General features: G+C 41.1%; 1 protein-coding gene across 1 annotated transcript in view; it reads left to right on the top strand.

The window, feature by feature from the left end:
- The window catches only part of csmd2 (CUB and Sushi multiple domains 2), a 222,569-nt gene that overhangs the window by 98,964 nt on the left and 103,807 nt on the right, over positions 1–19,798 (top strand). Inside the window, exons 7-13 of the mRNA XM_044052677.1 lie at positions 1,064–1,141; positions 3,317–3,404; positions 4,133–4,257; positions 8,531–8,652; positions 10,687–10,790; positions 13,625–13,737; positions 17,749–17,931. Of these exons, the coding sequence (XP_043908612.1) occupies positions 1,064–1,141; positions 3,317–3,404; positions 4,133–4,257; positions 8,531–8,652; positions 10,687–10,790; positions 13,625–13,737; positions 17,749–17,931 (813 nt within the window). The remainder of the gene's footprint in view (positions 1–1,063; positions 1,142–3,316; positions 3,405–4,132; positions 4,258–8,530; positions 8,653–10,686; positions 10,791–13,624; positions 13,738–17,748; positions 17,932–19,798) is intronic.

Here is a 19,798-nt window from a genome sequence, read left to right as displayed (position 1 = left end):
TGCTGTGGCACACACAAACGCACACATATGCACAAAAGCCTGTCTCCCCCCCACGCACCCATTACTCTTAGTGGGTTAAAGGGTCGATATTTAGACGGGATGAGCAGGGGAAAAAGGATTACTTCATCCAGAAAAAAAGGTCATCTCTATGGATCTCACCTCCAACCAGCCGCTGGAAACCCTAAGAGGTGATAGGGAAGCAGAGAGCGAGAGAGAGAGAGAGGCAGGGAAAGTATGGAAAAGAAAATAGAGTAAGCCTGTGGGATTACAGGTTCAATGTCAGATAAATATGTTTAGAAGATCAGAGAGAAATGGGAGACTAATACTTTAATGAGATTAAACAGAGTCCATGTCTACCATCCCCCACCAGGCATTTCCATGACAGTTCCCATGATTCCACAGTGGCAGCCTGCTCTAGTGATGATTAAACATCTCCACTGGCATTGTTGCTTTTCTTCTCCAGTGTCCTTCATACATGGCACAGGAAGCGGCGCCGCGCGCTGCCACCTGAGTGCTTGGTTTCCTCGCTCGAAGCGTGATTATACCTTCTTTTGCAGACACGGTAACAAATCTTCAAAAAAGAAAGAAAAAAAAGAGCCTTTCTTTTAAAAGTAAAATTGGCTTTGAATTCAAATACAGCAGAAAGTGAGCTACGCATCAAAACACATTTGTGCAAAACAAGAAAAAGTTCCATTGTCAGGAACTATCAGAGTAATTAAGCAGGGGCGAATGTGACGGGGTACACAGAAATGCTGATGGTATTTCTTCAACAGATGAATAAATATGCATTTAGATGAGCCTGGTTATTTTGCAGTGATTACTTCTTCTTTTTTTTTTCCACAATTATTGTGAAACTCAGCGATTTAAAAACCTCACGCTGTATGAAAATACACTTATCTCTACACTGCACCTAAAAATCACTAATACTGCAATGTGTTTGTTCCCAGCAGCCCTTCCAAATAACATGAGCTCAGTTATATATATATATATATATATATATATATATATAGTCCAGTATTTTATGTGTTTTGCACACGTCTCACTCTCCTCTGTGCCTCCACAGTGAAGAAGATGACCGAACTGAAGTCTCGAGGTGTGAAGATGTTGCCGAGCAAAGACAACCATCACAAGATCTCAGTGTGTAAGTGACAATCTTTAATTGCAGACGTGAATCAAGCACTGTTTTCACTGCCATGACCTCTGGGCAGAAGATCTTGAGATGACTGGCATGAAAACCGTGGACCTAGCCACTTTTATTTTTACCCCCATCGCACCGCTGACTGACACTCGTGTTGTATTTTACTATAAGCAGCAGCTTCCACTGCGATAGGAAATGAAGAGTTGATTCTACTATAAAAACAAAAATAGAAAATACACTATTTCGGGACTCGAGTGATTTAAGGCTCTGTAGAAAGAAAGGAAAAACGGCAACCTTGACACATGAGATATGCCACAATATCTGCGTCTACCGACGAGACACATAGCACTTTTCTTTTCTCTCAACTCTGATGCCTTTTTTGTTTTCTCTCTCTCCGTTTGAACTCCTTCACCAGGAGTAAATGTTGACTGTAAGAGGCGCAAACAAAAAGGACACACCGTCGCCTGTGTGGCAAATGGACAGCAGTAATTGCAATCGGTTCCCTCGCTCCTTGTTTTCTCTGTCGCCACCTCTGACCCGGCGTCATTTCAACGGCCGGCACGTTAACCGCTTGAAGGTTGAAGTCACGTGACTAGAGAGAGCGGCACAAAGAATGCCTGAGGGTTCAGGAACGACCTGTAGATAAACCTAGAGGTGTACTTATGGTAATCCTGCCTCAAGGCCATTTTTGATTTGCACTTCTGCTTTTAACCGTCACGTCTTAGAACAAAATCGGCGTCTCTTCCTCTTTCGCTTCAATTGTGTTGCTTTAATGCATTTTTTTATTTTCCACTATACCTCCTTCCACTTCCACTTTCCACTTCCATCTCTATTTTATGGCCCTGTTATTTGACTGTGTGTGACCTTTAATGGAAAGACGGGCAGACTGTTACAGAAGTATACACGGTTTTCAAACAAAAGTCTTATTTTTATTCGTTGTATATCTAAAGCAATGAACTTTATATTCAATAAGTAGTACTTTCATAAAAATGTGTCAACAGATCCCTCCTCCTCACTCTAGCAATTCCTAAATCTTGCACCCCCTGAATAACACTGCATTTTTTTATGCATTCCGCAGTAATCGTATACACATTTAATCCTTCCTGTCTTGATCCTTGTTTTTAATTTATTATATCATTACTAAATCAAACTTGGAAAGTGTCCAACGAGCAGGTGCAGACCTTTGACTCACTTCAGTCGGGTTAGATTGGTCTCTCTTGGTCGCCCCGAACCCCTTCTGGCACTCTGCCCTCCATTATTCCGTGCCCTGTGACATGATTTGACGGAGCACCACCAGGACTGTGCTCGGGGATAAAACCCTGTCTGTGAAAAATGTTATGCGGGGGTCACAGTGTTTGCTGAGTTAGTCGATAGATCCAAGTGCGGTGCAAATATCAAGCTCTCCTTTGACAATGAGGAAAAAATGCGAGGGAGATTTTAGTGCTTTTTCTGCTAATCAGCCTTTTAACCTTACGTTTGTTTTGTAGCGATAAATCAACTTTAAGTGACTATTGGTCACAAGTGGGCAAGAGGTAGAACGCAGACAAGCTAATCGTGCTGGGAACGCTGTCGTGCACTCGGCGCTAAGCACAGTTTGCTGGTTTCATCACTGGGGAGCTTTGTCATCTTTAAACAATCTAACACGTTATAGGTGGGCACACAGTGCAATATGTACGTTTTGTTTCTCCCTACACATCTGCTCGTTCGAAAAAGTAAAACGCAATGAACCCCCTGCAGAGAAACCTTTCCTCTTACCTTTAAATCTACCCTATAATATGAATCCATTAATGTGAAAGCTTGCCATCGCATGCTATAATCAAAACGCCGCCACAATTAATTATATGGAGACAAACATGCTCTTTATTTTTAAACTGTAAAAGTGGAGTTGTTGATTAAACATTTACTTTCAACTTTGTGCTTAAATTCCCCATGTTTGAGACATATATATATATATATATATATATATATATATATATATATATATATATATATATATATATATATATATATATATATGTATGTATATATCTATCTATCTATCTATATATATATAAATATATGTATATATATATATATACATATGTATATATATACATATATATTCATAGATATATTTGAGCAGAATGAAAGTCAGTGTCTCCTTAATCGATTTTTTTCTCCTCTGTCTTTACCAATTAGTGTCTCAGATGGGTGTAGCCCAAGGACACAACATGTGTCCAGACCCCGGGATCCCAGACCGAGGAAAAAGAAAAGGCTCGGACTTCAGGTAAAATCAAGTGAAGAATGATTTCAGGAGTAACGAAGTGTCACGGCGTCAATGAAAATGTAAAGATTCTTGAACAAGAGCGGGCTGCTTTTGCACACTTTGAATGACAGAAAATACGAGAAAATATGCCATTGTTTTTATTTTATGACTATTGTTATGTGATTGTGTACAAAATATATACTTCCTTTCCGTAGTCTGCTGGATTAATGGGTGCATGGATAATGGATCAGTCCCAATTCACATCTGGTTTCAAAAATGACACCAATAAGTATCTCCTGCTTCTTTGTTAGTGACGTGGGTGTAATGACATACTGTGGGACACTGTTGGCTCCTGTATTCCAAAAACCAGATACTCGCATTATCTAACTTCATGCTCCATAAAGCCACAGCAGGCAAACCCGGTCGGGAAATGCGAGCGCTAAAACAAATATGCTACCATTTGAGCCACTGCACACCAATAGGCTGCCTCTGTGGGATGGTGATATGACCGGTTGGGATTATGGTGTTTCATTCCTGTCAGAGCCATTGTTTCTATCAGTGGTCAGCTGTAACACAGACAAATGGGAGCCATCCATCTCCCACAATGCAGCACTGCTAGAAATCATAGCCAGGAAGTCAAACAATATATACATTTCCTCCAGTAAACTGTTTGTTTTTTTCTCCCCCCGTTGTTTCTCTTACATCACTCTTTACATCACCCTCTCTCCATGTGTGGAATCTAACTGCAGGCGTGGAGCCACAGTACATTTCTCCTGCGATGAGGGTTATGAACTCCAAGGCTCAAAGAGCATAAGTTGCCTCAGAGTGACGGACAGCTATGTAGGCTGGAGTGACGAGCGGCCTATTTGCAGAGGTAACGATTCACATTTGGTTTTCCCCATCAATGCGCATGTGTAACGGAGGTGGAGTGTCATCATGAGCCCCGTTTAAATGTCTATTCTCCGGACTATGATGATGTTGTGTTTGCTTGCAGTCTTGTATAAAAGTACAAGTGTCTTACCAGAAAGTCTTAATGTAAAAAGTACTTTAGTTTTAGGAGTAAAAAGTATAGTAGGTTTGAGCCATGGTAGCTCAGTGGTAGGGAGAGTTGTCTTTCAACTGAAAGGTTGTAGGATCACTTCCTGGCTCTGCTAGTCTGTGTCCTTGCGCAAGACACTTAACCCCATGTTGAAGTGTGTGAATGGATGAAAACTGAAAAACTACATTACCAACTCTTCTTCTTCTTCTGGTTTTAGTAAGTAACAAAGGTAATGAAGGGAAATATTGTGAAGTAAAAGTTGCTAGAAAAATAAATAACAAAGTTAAGTACAGATACGTGAATTTTGTACTTAAGTACAGTAACAAAGTATTTGTATTACTTAAAGGCCCGAATGCATCATTCTACATTATTTTCATTCCTCATGAACTTTAGTGCAAGTAACAGTTTGTGTAACCATCTAGTGTTGAAAATATACAGCTGCACACTTTAGTTTTTCCAGCTCAGCTCATCTCTCCTGTTTTTCACTCTCAACTACCCTCATAGCTCGTTGCACAAACAGCCCGACCCACTGGGAAGTGCTTTGCACCCGAGGGTGCGCGAGCAGATCCATCTGCTCAGCAGAGAATCGTTTAAGTAGCGAAATTGGAGTCGGACACGCCCTAACGCGCATGCACCGCGCACTTCAGACCATGCAGTTTAGATCGTCTAAGCAGGAGTCTTCTGTCATTCAGTGCAGATGCCCGGTCTATGTTCCGACTGGCCTGACTTTGACCTTCAGCCGGCATATATTTTCTCCCTGCTGTTAAGCCACGCTGGCATCTTGCAGCTCATCCGTCATATCTTACTCACGTCTGACGACTTCATGACATGCAGGAGAATTGGTCAGACTCCCTCTACGATATTCCCCGCGTTCATGCCTTCTTCAGCTTTAGTGTTCATCCCCGGTGACCTGACTTAAATTCACCTGATGGATTATTCTCCTTTTCGGAGATGAGAGAACCAAAAATCGCAACAGCCTGTGTTGTGTTTTATTTTAATGGTGATATAAATACTAAGTGATAATGGTCCAAAAATACACATTTTCACAATGTGCAATAGCCATTAGAGGTGTGCCACACACCACTGAGTAATTGGGGGATGATATATTAATACAAATCCAAATTCATTTTTAAATACTATGGGATTTTTATGATCCTGGGGCTTTGTTTCATGTAGCAGTAAATCATGTAAAAACTAAATAGGATCAAAAAAGGCTTTCTGGTGCTTTTTTCCCCCCATTATTGTCAGTGTCATCTTTAAACACTCAGTACAGAGAAATAAACTGTCAAATGATGTTTCTTTGAACAAAAAAGGATAAAAAAAACAATAGAAAGAAAAATCAAAAGTATTTTTCAGTGCACTCTATTTCATTACTGGGAGTGAGATTCAAGTACAAGGAGATATATAATGTCCTATGTGTAGTTATTCCACCATAAAGTGACCATTATGAATGCATTAAAAATAGTTGTTATTATTATTATTTTTATTATTAATAATGTTACTACTACTACTATAATAATACTACTAATAATAATAATAGTAGTAGATGGTGAATAATAATAACTCAATGAAAGGACACTTTAGAAACCAACATGATCATGATGTTGCCAGCTAGCTGCTCGAGAAGCCAGTAGAGATGAACATGAGTGCTGAAAACAAAGATGTAACATTGCACGCAAATGACTGACTTTGCTCCGTAAATGCTGGATGTATCACTGCGCAACAGATTGCTTACGAGTTTGTCAAATTCACTCAAAGTTTGTTTTTTTTCCAAAAAAATAAATAGTCAGTGCAGTGTGGAGTCAGTTGATTATGTGTTTTATTGATCCAACAGCGCTAAATGCTTCGTCGCTTCTCCAAAAGGCCCCTGTGATTGTGAATTACCGAGTAATAAAGAGATTAAGCCAAACAGTTCTTATGTTATGTGATTAACATATTAATTAATCATTACTGTCACTATCCCAAAAGCTCGCATGACATTTTTTTTTTGTTGGTCATTGACTTAAATTCCGGTTGACTTTTATTAACCTTAAAACTATTCATTGAGTTACCGCCTATTCGTCAATACACTCATCCCCCATTAGTGTTATCTGTGTTATCCCTTTCTACCACCAGAGCTTTTAAAATGCCATAATGTCTGTAAGACCATCGTCATGCATCTCTTTGGTGTTCTAACATTTTTCTTTCCTTTTTTTTTTTTACCAGTGTTGCCGCTGCTGCTTCACTTCAATTAAAATAAAAGGAATACTTCACTTAGCTTTGTATTACTAGAATAGGGGTAGTATTTTTGAAAGATTGTGCTTCCCAACCTCAGTTTTTTTTTTTTTTACGTGCCCACCAGTGACACTTTGTCTGAGCCTTGGTCCGAGGCTTGAAACTGCAACACTAATTCCGCACTTTTTAGAGCCACTCGTAGGATAACGGGACCTCATTCCCACAATGTAAACAGTGTCCGCCATCTTTGCTAACAGTTATGCTAACAGGACCAAGTGTCACTGGTGGGCACATAACAAAGAAAAGAAGATATTTCTCAACTCGGGGGAAACTGAGGTTGGGAAGCACCATTTTTAAAAAATACTGCCCCTGTTCTAGTTATACAAAGCTAAATGTAAATCAGTGAAGTGTTCCTTTAAATGTCCTCTCAGGAATTCAACAATGTTTTAGTCTAATAACAGTAAAAGAAAAGGGATCCCTAGAGGACAATGACGACCAAGGATTAGTGTCATATCACACATAGTTATATTGTTTTAGTTCCGATAATCCGCTCTTCAAATTTCCCTTTTAAGGCACAAACATTGATAAAGACTGCGTGAATGTGTGCAGACCACACTATCACCTGCCGGCTGATTCCCCACTTTATGTAAAGAAACAATCAAAGACTGACATGACATCCGCAAATGTTGCCCTTTAAAAAAAAGACCTCATTTAACCTTTGCTATAATACCTCTCTTCTGCCTCGCTTTGCTTCAATGAAAATCAAACGTACAGGAGTAATTGAAGATCTGTATCCGAAAATTAGCGCTGGGCATTGTTTAAGCGAACCGCGCTATAATTAGCCCAGCAATGAAAATATTTTTCAAAAAAAGGAACAACTCTGTGCAATTAATTCAAAGTTCTCTGTCTGTTCTTACTTTATACTGATCTTAAACGCTGGTTAACTTGATGTACTTTTAATGTCTGTCACCAAACGCGCAGGGTTGTTGGACCCTGTGATTTAAGGAAACAGAAGTGGACATAATATCTTCACTAGGCTTTCATCTCCGCTGTATTATTTCCATTAAGGTCACCCTCAATGTCGGAACAACTCAAATTAATTACTTTATTCACCCCTTAACTTCAGCAAAGTTCCCTTTTTTTTCCCACATTTCAATAGGGGTGATTTGGTGAATGAGGGGCCGGCGCATGGAGCCACCGAGCGGGGCTCGGAACACCCAAAGGTCCTCTTTTACAGACATAGCTAATTAAAATCGGTGTAGCTGGTTCGGACCCTTTCAAATACTCTCGGCTGTCGCGCACAAATGTACACACGTACACTCTCGCTGCCCTTATAGTGCTCATTATGGATTGTGTTTTAATTGTTGAACAGACACCCTCGGGGGGGCCTTGATAAGAAAAGTCACATTGTCCTTACAAGTTTGGTACGCAAACATCTCGCCCCTTTCCTTTTTTCAGTGAGGGTATTTAAGTGCGATACCCAAGGTATGATCGATATACTGTATATGCATTTATTTCCCAACACATACAGTGTGCAAGATAAGGTGCATGGAAGCATGTAAACGGCTACATCTTGTGTACTTGGAGTTTTCGAGTGGGTGAGATATTATCTAGCATTTTAACATCGTCATTTAGACTTGTGTGATTGATGGACTTGATTGAATTGTCCTCATGATGAGTCGCGTTTCTCTGTCAACTGACATTTGCTTAAACTTGACAGAGGAACACGACTTGCGCTCTTAAAGTGACAGAAATTAGAAATAGGTGGTTGTTGAAAATACACAAGAAATATGTGATACACTGTCGGACTGCACTTTCTTTTAATAGTGGCAGCCACACAAGCAAATCAAAAATAAGAGATGCACGTGACTGATCTCTGTGTCCTCCCCTGCAGCACCGATGTGTGGGGGTCAGTTGAGAGGACCCGGTGGTGTCGTCACATCGCCGAACTACCCGGTCCAGTACGACAACAACGCCAACTGCACATGGGTCATCACAGCCACAGACGCAACTAAGGTAAAAAAAAAAAAACGTCATTCAACAGGTGTGGCGTGCTAATTTAGCTTTGGTAATCACCGGTGCTGTCTTGAAGAGGTTGTGTTGAGCTGCCAGCAAAAAACAACAAAACAACAAAAAAAAAAACCCACAATTGATTATTGTTTTCACCTGTTTCGGTGGCACTCCGGGGGAGGCTCATCTGTGACGCACATGACTCATTTACTACGTCTGCAATCTGCCGTCTTTTGAACGCACTCATGCAACCGAAGCTCTCTCGCGGACGACAAATGTGGGCGATGAGGAAAATAAAATGTGAAAAGAACACTGGACCTGAGCCAGCAGAAGACAAAGAGAGCTGTTAGATTCACCTGTGGTGCGCGGGAGAGGAGTATAAATGGACAGAAGACTAATGGAGAGGTTCTGAGAGTGTGCTCAGAGGGTATCATGAAAGTGTCATCGCCATTCTGTTCAGACCATTGACTTTGGAGTTGTGTTCAAGGCCACCCAGCTGCTTTACTGCCAAATATCCTTCTCTGAACTCAAAACAAAATGGTTGGACAAATCTGGTGTGAGGCGAGAGGCAGTCTGATAACGGCACATCCCCACTCGACCCCCAAATTTAGCTTGAATTCATACATTCACACACGCGTAGACTCAGACACCCTGGTGTATGCCTGGCACTCAGCCTGCTCAAACCCACAGTGCTACTTAGGGCTGTCTCTCGCTCTGTGTCTGGTCCAGATGAAGATGGAGTGAGGCTGTTCTTTTCCATTCAGAGATGTAATGGCCTTCTATTCCTGCTCGTACCTCGCAGCCAGAGGAGATGTTTTCGGTCAGACGGGAGAGTGAGGCAGAGGTGCTTTTGGGAGTGGGCAGGGCATGACACAGCTTTTTTTTTTTTTCTTTTCTCCAGACTCCAGAACCCGTGACATCATGACTAATGTTGCTCCTTCATCATGTACCTGAAGGTCATTACTTTTACTTTTCTGCGTAAGCTTCGGGAACGCTGTGGGTCACCGTTCCAAAAAAATACAACAACAACAAAACAGTGTAGATGCTGTGTAGAGATTACAAACAAACTCGAGTGTATAAATTCAGTGCCTCCCCCGTTTGTGGCTCACCTGTTGATTTGCGGATGCGAGATGAGTTTGTGGTATGAGGCTCTGTTTATCGAGTGATCGGACCTATTTTTCCTGCATGCCATCCGTCTCGCCTCTCCACCATGGCAATTTTCATTAGGCACCGGGTTTAACATAGGACAGAATGCAATTTGCATTTATATAAGCTTTTTCATTAGGCCTTGCTCTCTCGGCCCTCTCAAAACATTAGGAATTTGGCGAGAAATCAGTGGCAGCTAATTTAAAATTGGAGACAAAGCAAGTCCTCCCCCTGATTTGCTTTGTATTTATTTATATTTCAGTTTACCTGCTTACGCTGCATTCTTGTCTTTATTTATCAACATTTCGTACTATCGTAATTAAATCTCATTTGTTTGCCCGCATTTATTAGACTTTCCCCTCGCGCTCCCTTCAGGTGAGGCACGCTCGTTTGTTTCCCCTCTCTTTGAAATGAAGAGTCTTTTTATAGTTGTCATTTATTAACTGTCAACACCCTAACCTTTAAGTCCTTTTGTATTCACCTTGTGGACAAAACATGAGGTCTCCGGCCACGTCTTCCTGGTGTGCTCAAAGCCACCTGCTGATTGGAGGAGAAAAAAAAAGTCTGGGGCACGGAGAACCGTCTGGCTGGCAATCAGATGTCTGATAAGAGGGAGAGAGAGTTTATAATCAACAGATTACACATACATGTGCTGCTTAGAAGCTCGCTGGGTACTTAGAAAGAAAATAAACCACATATATATTTCATAGAATACAGTACCAAATGTGCAAATGTGCCAACACAAAAAAAAAACATTTTCATTGACAGATGATAGATAGATAGATGGTTGGCAGAGGATGAAAAATGGTATTCTGCCCGCATACGAACGCTGCAGGGAGCAACTAAATGTCTGTCGCTTACGGTCGTCTCGGCGATGTCCCTGCTGCTGTCTAGGTAATCAAGCTGACATTTGAGGATTTTGACCTGGAGCGAGGCTACGACACTCTGACAGTGGGGGACGGCGATGTGGTGGGCGACCAGAAGACCGTCTTCCACGTGTGAGTGACTCTGTTGACCTCCGTCCTTTTTGCCCTTAATCGACTGCCTGTTCCCCCTGCCTCCCCTTGCTTTTCATCTCTCCCACTTAGTTTCTTCTTTTTTTTCCCCTCTGTTCCCCGTGTTCCCTGTGATCACATCCTGACTTTTTTCCCTTTCCCCTTTCTTCTCCACCTTTCTTCATTTTGACATTCATGCCTCTCCGCCTTCATCGCTTCTGTGTACCCGGCAGCGCCCTTTCCCTTTCCCCTTAGCCTCGAGCCCCTTTCTCTCTCTCTCTGTGTTGTGCTCTTTCTCTTTCATTTCATCATCACCTGATGCAGTAGCACATGAGAAATAGATGCCGCGCCACGCTGTCAGTCATCGCTCTTTTCATTGTTAAAAACAAGATCACAAGCCAATGCGGCGCAACATGGAGAGTTGCATAGTGATGCTCCCTAATGGAGTTTGCGCTAGCAGATGCTCCTTAACAATTCACAGGATGCTGTTATTAATTGTGCTGAAATTTACCACGTTAATAAAGTTTTTTTATGGATCAGTTTTAATGTGAGGCCGCCTCGCCCTGGTGGAAACTCGGAGAAGGGGGCGGGTGATAAATTAGAGGAAGGTGTGCAGAGGCGGGGTTTGTTGACGTCTTTCTCACTTTAATATTTTTGGGCACTTTCATAACGCACAAACCGAGGGGCCTAATCTATTCAATTAAGAACCACCGCCCCCTTTATGGACCTTTTTATGATGTGAAAGGAGAGTGAGCGCTTCCATCATTGAGATTGGATATGCTCTCGCACACAAACAAACTACAACAATTTAGAGCCGGAGAATATACTGCGGCCATCAGTGCAGTTTAACTCGGGACTATATTTTTGTGAATCGGTGGTGCTGGAAAGTGGGTGTAGGGAAGTATTTATTTTGTAACTTTAAGGTCATGGGCTCGTAACCCCCACCCTCCCCCCACAGCAGCACAGTCATAAATGTGTTGGCTAATAGAGAGTGAGTCACAACCAATCAAATCCCCACTTTCCCTGCACTTGAAAGACACTGCTCGGTGACAGTCTGATAATGGAAAAGGACAATTTAATGCGAAATCTTCCACAAATGTTTTTTTGCACCCCCTATCTGGAAAAATAATGTCCTCGTGTGGGAAGAAGATAATTGTAATGAGCTGATAGACTACCTTTAAACGGGCCATCATGAAAGATAATGTTTTGGATTGCAATTAGCTGGGAGGTCAATTATATCGCATTATCCAAAGTGGTTAGATTGGATGTGGGATGACAATCAGTCACACAAACCTATGATTATAATGCAAATACGGAAGTGGTGAGAAAACCATTTTTGAAAAGAAAGAGTATAAGTATTTGGTAGATGGATTCCAGTTCTCGTCCGTCCCTGTTTCCCCAGAAATGACATTCCCGCACAGCTGCTCTGCATTTTCTAGCACATTTTTGTAAGAAACATATTCGAGGTCGAATTTTTCACCCAGAGAGAAAAAAAAAGACTCTGTGGTTGCAATATGTCGATTAAATGTCTGCCAAGCAGGAGACCACAGTACGAGACCATTTCGACAGCAAATGTTGGAAGAGATTTGTCGAGGATAATTAAGTTGCCAATAAGACATTCTGTTTTTATTTAATTTTTTTTTAGGTTTTTCAGATATTTGTGCAATGCTATGAGGGAAACCATGATTTTTTTTTTCTATTTTGTTCCTCCACGGTGCTTTTTGTGCCTGAACCATACCAAATTTTAAAAATATGCATTTGTTTCTTATGAAACTTAATCAAGAATTAAATTATAATCGTAACGCAAAGTGCATATTTGCATAATCGTCAACAAAAAAAATAAAAAAAAACCCTCCTACAGTCAGTGTTTGAATGAGCACATTACATGTGCAGTGATGGGTTCGCAGGAACTCACCACATTAACAAAAGGCTTCAGGGCCACAGAGCCACCTAATCCAGACACGACTTCCTTGCGACTCCCTCCCTCTTCCTTGTGCCATCACTAAAAGTAGAACCCTTAATTACCAGCTATACACTTACTAATTAGAGCTGGGTGGAATTACTATTCAGATAGGACTAAATTACATCTGTGGTATTGACTGATTCTGCCTCCCTTTCCCACTTCCCTGGCACCAACTATTTAGAATTGAAGTGTCATAGAGTATAATTGCCTACAACAGTTTTTGAGCGTTTGATAAGAAAAAGTCTACCAATCTTTTTATGAGGTGAAGGGAGTATTCACTTTTTTGTGTTATAGATTAAATTGTTATTAGGTACGATTACACTTTTCCCCTTTTGTCCGTGTGCTATTATTTTTTTACTAATGGCTTCAAATGAAAGAAAACTTTCTTTTGTTAAAGTATCCAGACCTTTAAATCAGGACACTGTAGGAACGCCTGAAATTGTCTCCGAAATTACAGTCTTTATGAGCTTTTGTGCACCTGGAGTTGGGCAGTTTATCACGTTCTCCCTGGCAAATCTCAGGCTTTGTTAGGATGGATGCGAAGCGTCTGTGAACTTAAGGTCTCTGCACAGATGTTCTATAGGTTTATAGGCGCAGCCCGGGCCGCAGGTGGACTCCAGTAAATTTGTTTGGAAGACATCTCAAGCATAACTAAAGCAAATGTCTCCTCTGCCATGGCAAAGTGAATGGCACGGACTGACAATTGATTTTTTTTTTTTTACCAACAAATTAAACTGCGACATGATAAAAATGTAAACTCTAAAAAAAACTATGTTTTTTTAATGATTGAGTCAAAACAGTAACTACATCACTATAGAATGTAACGCTGGTTTCTTTCCTCGAGACTGACCCTCCTCTTCTCTTTTCCCTGTAGCCTGTCGGGTACCACCACCCCAGATCTTGTGGTCAGCACCAGTCACCAGATGTGGCTCAATTTCAAAACCGATGACACCAGTGGCTCCCTCGGCTTCAAAGTTTCCTACGAAGGTGAGGACCCTTCAAACTGTCCGGTTGACGGCGCTCCGCTCGCTGAATTCTAAATAAGATTGTTTGAGTTGTTTGAAGTATTCAGCTTTGGTATTCCAACTCTTGGGTTAGCATTAGAGTATAAAGTTGCATAGAGTTCACGGCCGTGTGACTACAATTGCTTGACATTTTTTGTCACGTCATCTTAAGGTTTTTCATTATTCCAATATTTGACTTGGAGTCTAACAAAGCAGAACTCCCTCATGGACAACCTTAAGTTGAAAAGAAATGTTATTTTGGGTATTGTGCCCTTCAGCATTGAGAGGCAATGCTGAAAGCTGACATCATTGGCTCTGACAGTTCACTGTCACACTGTTGACATTCCCGTGCATTGATCATCCGCAGCTTGGATTCAAGAACATAAGGACTTGACGAGACGTGGTACGTCTGTCTCATGGAGGGCTTTTAAAAGAAGAATAAATAAAAGTCACATGTGTCAGAATGAAAAAAAAAAATCAAAAATAACAAAGACGCTGAGTTCTATATTGTTTTTAACATTGAGCGGTCGGGCATTATCGGTGTATCCGTTTGTGAGTTTACCTCTCTGGAGCACCGGGAGTCTTCCCTTTACCCACGAATGCGTGTTTTTCATACAAAAACACAGGGAAAATGGAGCAGCTCCGCCTAAACAAGTGTAATTAAAACAATGAGTTCTACATAATGAATTAGGAGAAATGCTTTGAACCACTTTACCCCCCAAGATGGGAGCGCCAAAGAATCCAATCAGCATTTTCAGTTCCTTGTATCGTAAGCTTGATCATGAGGCGTGATCGCAAACATAGTCATGCCAGTGTGCATGTTCTCTCTTTGCCGAGGAACCTTTCAGCTTGAGTTGTGCTGCTTCCCAGACAAAGTCAATGTTTTGTCTCTTCCCTGTCTATGGGTCGCCAAAGCGGAAGACCCGCATACATGATTTGGCAGAGATTTTTATGCTGGATGCCCTTCCTGGCGCATTTATCCGGGCTAGGGACCAGCACTGGGAGGGCACTGGAGGTGGCTGGGGTCACTTTAGAGCGTCCAATTAACAATGAGCAGCGGGGGATTGGGGGGCGGAGACTCAAGCCGGTAACCTTCCGGTCACTAGCTAAATTCCCTTTCCGCTTGGCCATGGGCTTACTCTGTCAGATTGACAGCTGTGATGTGATTCATAGTTTGTGTGACTAATCTTTCTTTTTTTTCATCTTAAAAAAAACAAAGATGACTTTTTTAGGAAGAACAAAAATCCTAATTTTTGATCTTAAAGATAGAGATTCATCATAATGCTGTCAAAGCTTTTATATGTATGAAATGATTGCTGTGGGTTTTGATTTAAAAAAAAAAAGTAACTGAGCAGCACTATAGTCTCTATGTTTTCTATATAGTGTGATGTTCGACGAGAAAATATTATTGGCAGAGGTTGAATAGGACCAGTTCCCACAAATAAGACAAAGCATGCACACAAAGAATAAAGTCTTGGTGGAAATGTGCTGCTGTAGAGCCCATTGACTTATCATATGTAATATTGTGTAATACAGACTCCACGAGGTTGCGGTGCAGCTGCTGACAGTAATGCGAGTCTCAGGACCGTTACAGTGGCCGAGATTACTCTGGGATGTCAAGGAGGCAACAAATGTGCCTTCACATCTCTTCCATTATTCATGAGCATCGAATGTTGTTTTATACACTGCCACCGCTGTGTATTTTGTGCATGTAATTGTATACACAACATGCACAGTGAATCACAGATGCATTCGCGAAACATGCGTACAACGGATTTACACCATTTAAAAGGCCCCCGCATATAAGCTGCATTCCCCCTTAAGGACGACTTCAGGTTTTTCAGTGACGCCGTTACGATCAAGTGTCCGTGTAATTTAACGCAATTTGCATCCCCCCCCGCAAATGAATGAATGGCGTCTCCTTCTCGATTTTTCTTTTTCCGTGGATCCTATATATTGCCTTCATTCATTTTCATTTCATTTGCTCTCAGGCGCCGCCACTAAAGCCTTGCTTTCAGCTTTCCCCCTCTTTTAAAGGTGACTTCTACATAAGATCAATGAGTTGTCTTGTGAATGAGGTTGCCTCGGGATAGCCATACATCCAAACAGCAGTGAGCTCTAAATATGTGTCCTAAATGATGATCATCATTAGGGCTGGGTATGGATTTATACCCTGCATCACTCCGGGTGCGATTTAAAATCGTATTAGGCCCCTGCCATCATTTCCTGGATGGATGAGCTTATTCGCTCGCTGTGTTTCCCCATCTGGATGCCTCGATAGGATGCCTCAGCATTCCCGTATGCAAACTGCACCCTCTTGAAAGTAGAGGGAAGAGTGAGTGGAAGAAAGAGACTCGCATAAATCTCTCTGTAATGAAATTGGCATGTGTGTGGTTTTTTAAGGGCAAAAGGTGGTCATGGACGCGTGTGTGTGTGTGTGTGTGTGAAAATGCTGACATCAGCTTCCATCTGCAGTGAGAATGTTTGTCACACTGTCAAGGGAGGGAATTAAGATTAAAGATTAGTGAGTGATATTTTAGGCAGGGGAGGATAAAGGGGGAAAAAAATAGTCAATGTTATTTTGATTGTAACGCCATGGAGTGCAGAAGCTCATACCGCATGTCCTGCCAGACATTAATGAACTCCGAACACCGAGTCATTCATTGTTAATTCCTCATGTATTGTGCGTTCAGTTGTGTGTACTCGGGCTTAGCTACACTACCACACAGGAAGAGTGCGTTATGTCAAACAAGGGGCTCTCCACGGCGTAGTAAGCTCCACTTAACCTTAAGGTAATGTCAAGGACGTGTGTGCGTCACGACGTCTCAGACTGAAACTCTCAGATTGCTCTTTATCTCAGAAGTGTTCCCATCCTCCCAGAGTCCTGCACGTAAACCTGAACAAAAGATTGAGGTGACCGTGGCTCAGTGGTAGATGGGCGTCGTCTTTCAACTCGAAGGTTGTGGGTTTGATTTCTGGCTGATTTTTGGCAAGGTGTGTGAAAACTGTAGAGTAAAGTAGCTTTGAGTTACAGACCATTTACCATTTTTTGGCACCATGTTTTTATTTTAATATTAAAACAAGCATTGTTGTATAACTTCATTTCTCTCTATGTTAAGCATGGTATACCTGTAGTATCTGATCAGTTAGAGCAGGGTTTCTTATCAGATGTGTCATCAGGAACTGACAATCATTACACTGTAGCTGTCTGGAAACTAAAGAGGTAATGAAAATGATCTGTGGAAACAAAAATGTAGATTTATTTATGTATATATACACAATGCATTTTCAGTATCTATATACTGATTCCATGCAAATAAATCCCGAACTTGTCACTTTACTAGACCTACTGATATTAAATGAATATTCATTTTTATTACCAATCCAAGTATTGGGTGTACAAGAAATGAGCATCTCTCTGAAAAACCTCAGTGTGCCTTTGAAGGGCAGAATTTTAAATAATAACTGCAAATGAATGCACTGTCAGCAAATTATTTATAAAAAAATATATAATTGTAAAAAGTGAATAAATATATAAAAGAATGTTGTAAGGGGGAGAGTAACCGAGGATTAGTGTCCCGTTATGTTATTGTCGTTGAACAAATATCAGTAATACAGAGACTGAATGTCAATCAGCTGGAGTCAACTTATGCTAACCAGCCGAACTGACATTTGCCAGAAAACAAATCAATGGCACATTGCGTGGGATTTGATTTGCTTGGGTGATCCTGCGTCTCTATATCATGTAATATCTCTGTAGTTGCATCTTGTCAATATCTGCTGGAGGCGACAGTTTGTCATAACCTTCAGTTGAGATTAAATTTGCCGCCGAGGTTTAAGGGAGGGCGCCGTGGTGGATTGTGCTAATTAAAATATGACCTTTAAAATGCATATCTGTATCATATTAGGGAGTAGGAATAATTACGACAATGAATTCATTTAATATTCATCAACGCGTAGCAATGATGTTTTTTTTTTTTTTTTACCCAAACAGAAATTGAACAAGGCAGTTGTGGAGATCCTGGAATCCCAGCTTATGGCAAGCGGGAAGGGACAGGATTTCGTCACGGCGACAAACTCTACTTTGAGTGTCTCCCTGCCTTCGAGCTGGTCGGGAAGAAGAACATCACCTGTCAGAAGAACAACCAGTGGTCAGCGAAGAAACCCAGCTGTGTTTGTAAGCCGCTTAATGCCTTATTCCTCTGATGCTTTTACACACACACACACACACACACGCACAACACCACTCAAGTGGGTGCATAAATGTAAGCGTTTGTGCAGATGAGGGCAGGGATGGCTGCATAATGTACAGTCATATTATCCCCACAGTTTGCCGAGCAGAGGCTGTGGATTTTGAAACAATAGGGGGCCTTATTAGCTAATTAACACCATGAAAGACAAACACAGAGAATGAGAGCATTATAGAGGATGAGGATGGGGGGGAGATAGAGCTGACCAGGCAGATGATACCCACTGTTGTATTATTGATGAGATAATAGGCTGGACAAAAGGCTGCAGTATCTGGATAAACATCATTGAGCTGACTGACGGAGGTTGCTGGCACAAGAGTCAATTTGGCTGCATAATAAAAGAGGGAACAATGTTTTACTTTGTTACCATTTAACAAAAAAAAAAAAACGTTTTAGTCATGTCGACACAATGCGGCAAGTCTTTGTCGTCGCACATTGCCAAGTTGCTTGTATGTATTATCACCGGGCAATGAGTCGTTTTCAATAGAAAGTGGAGTAGTTTGTGTCTTTAACTGAAGTTGAACTGAACCTTGACTCCCAAAATTAAAGTTAAATCACAACTCAAATCAGGAAAATCATATTTGCATATTTTCCACAAACTATTCAGCCTCAGTGTGCATAAGGTAAGAGAGACATTTATTTCTATGCCTTTATTCAAAGGACATGGTAGTTAACCTTACCAATCCTCGGGTGTTTTTGCTGATTATTGCCACTTGTTGCTTAAATGTCCACCTGACAATTAATACAGCACAGTTGCTACAAGCTTCGATTATTGGCAAAGTACAATAAAAATTATATAAATGAATATACAGCAAGTACTTTACATTTGTTGTAAGAAAATGCAATAAAAAGGAAAATAAATCACATTCAACGTGTGAGTAACGCATATGAAACAAGGTTTTTCCATCACCATTGATGTTTATTTCTTTGAACTTAGGCTATATAGGAACTAATGTATCACAAATGTATTTATTGCACTTGATGCATACTGTGTCTTCGTCTTAATCAAAGTGTGCGGCTCTTTATATGCCCTTCACAGGAAATGATCCAAGGCCAATGAGTCCGGGGATGAAGAAATCTTAAATTGCATTTTTTAGTTTCCTTTTCAAACATTAAAAATGGGTCCAACAAACCCAAACACCACACGCGGCCAATCGCACATTTTTTTTCTCAAAGGAGAGCCACACCTACCCCAAGCACTGGCCCTATTTTAAAGTTCAACTTCACTTTTCACAGTTGCATTTGGATATACTTGAGCTGCAGTGACAGAGAGAGAGGGAGGGAGGGAGAGAGAGGGAGAGAGAGAGGTCTTTTTTGCACCCGAGGAGATAGATAGATATCTGAGTGAAGGAAAGCACTGTCATAGTAGGCTGGCTTTGCAAAGAAGACTACATCTGCTCTGCTCGGTAACATTGCCCTCTATCCATTTGAATAACTGGGGTGTGAATGTCAGCTCGCTTAAATGAGATTTGTTGTGCAAGGCTTATGCCTCTGCTCATAAATCTCACTCCCCAAACTCCAGACTTGTCAATACTGGTTGGACTGGCCAATCGAGAGTGGGACGTATCGTAAAAACTCAGTCACGATGAACCTCAATTTTTGTTTTGATGGCTCGTGTTTTTGACAACTTTTATTCCATTCAGCCTTTTTTTTTTTTTTTTTTTTTTTTGTTAGTCGCTGCACACCTCTTTTTTATTTATTTAATTATTACAGTAGCATGGCTCCCTTGCTGGTCGATAGATGCACAGTATATCTGGGTTACGAGATTTTGACAGAATCATTAAAGTGAATTGT

Source organism: Solea senegalensis, linkage group LG20 (assembly GCF_019176455.1).
Source record: "Solea senegalensis isolate Sse05_10M linkage group LG20, IFAPA_SoseM_1, whole genome shotgun sequence".
NCBI lineage: Eukaryota > Metazoa > Chordata > Actinopteri > Pleuronectiformes > Soleidae > Solea > Solea senegalensis.
This window is presented reverse-complemented; position numbering and strand designations above follow the sequence as displayed.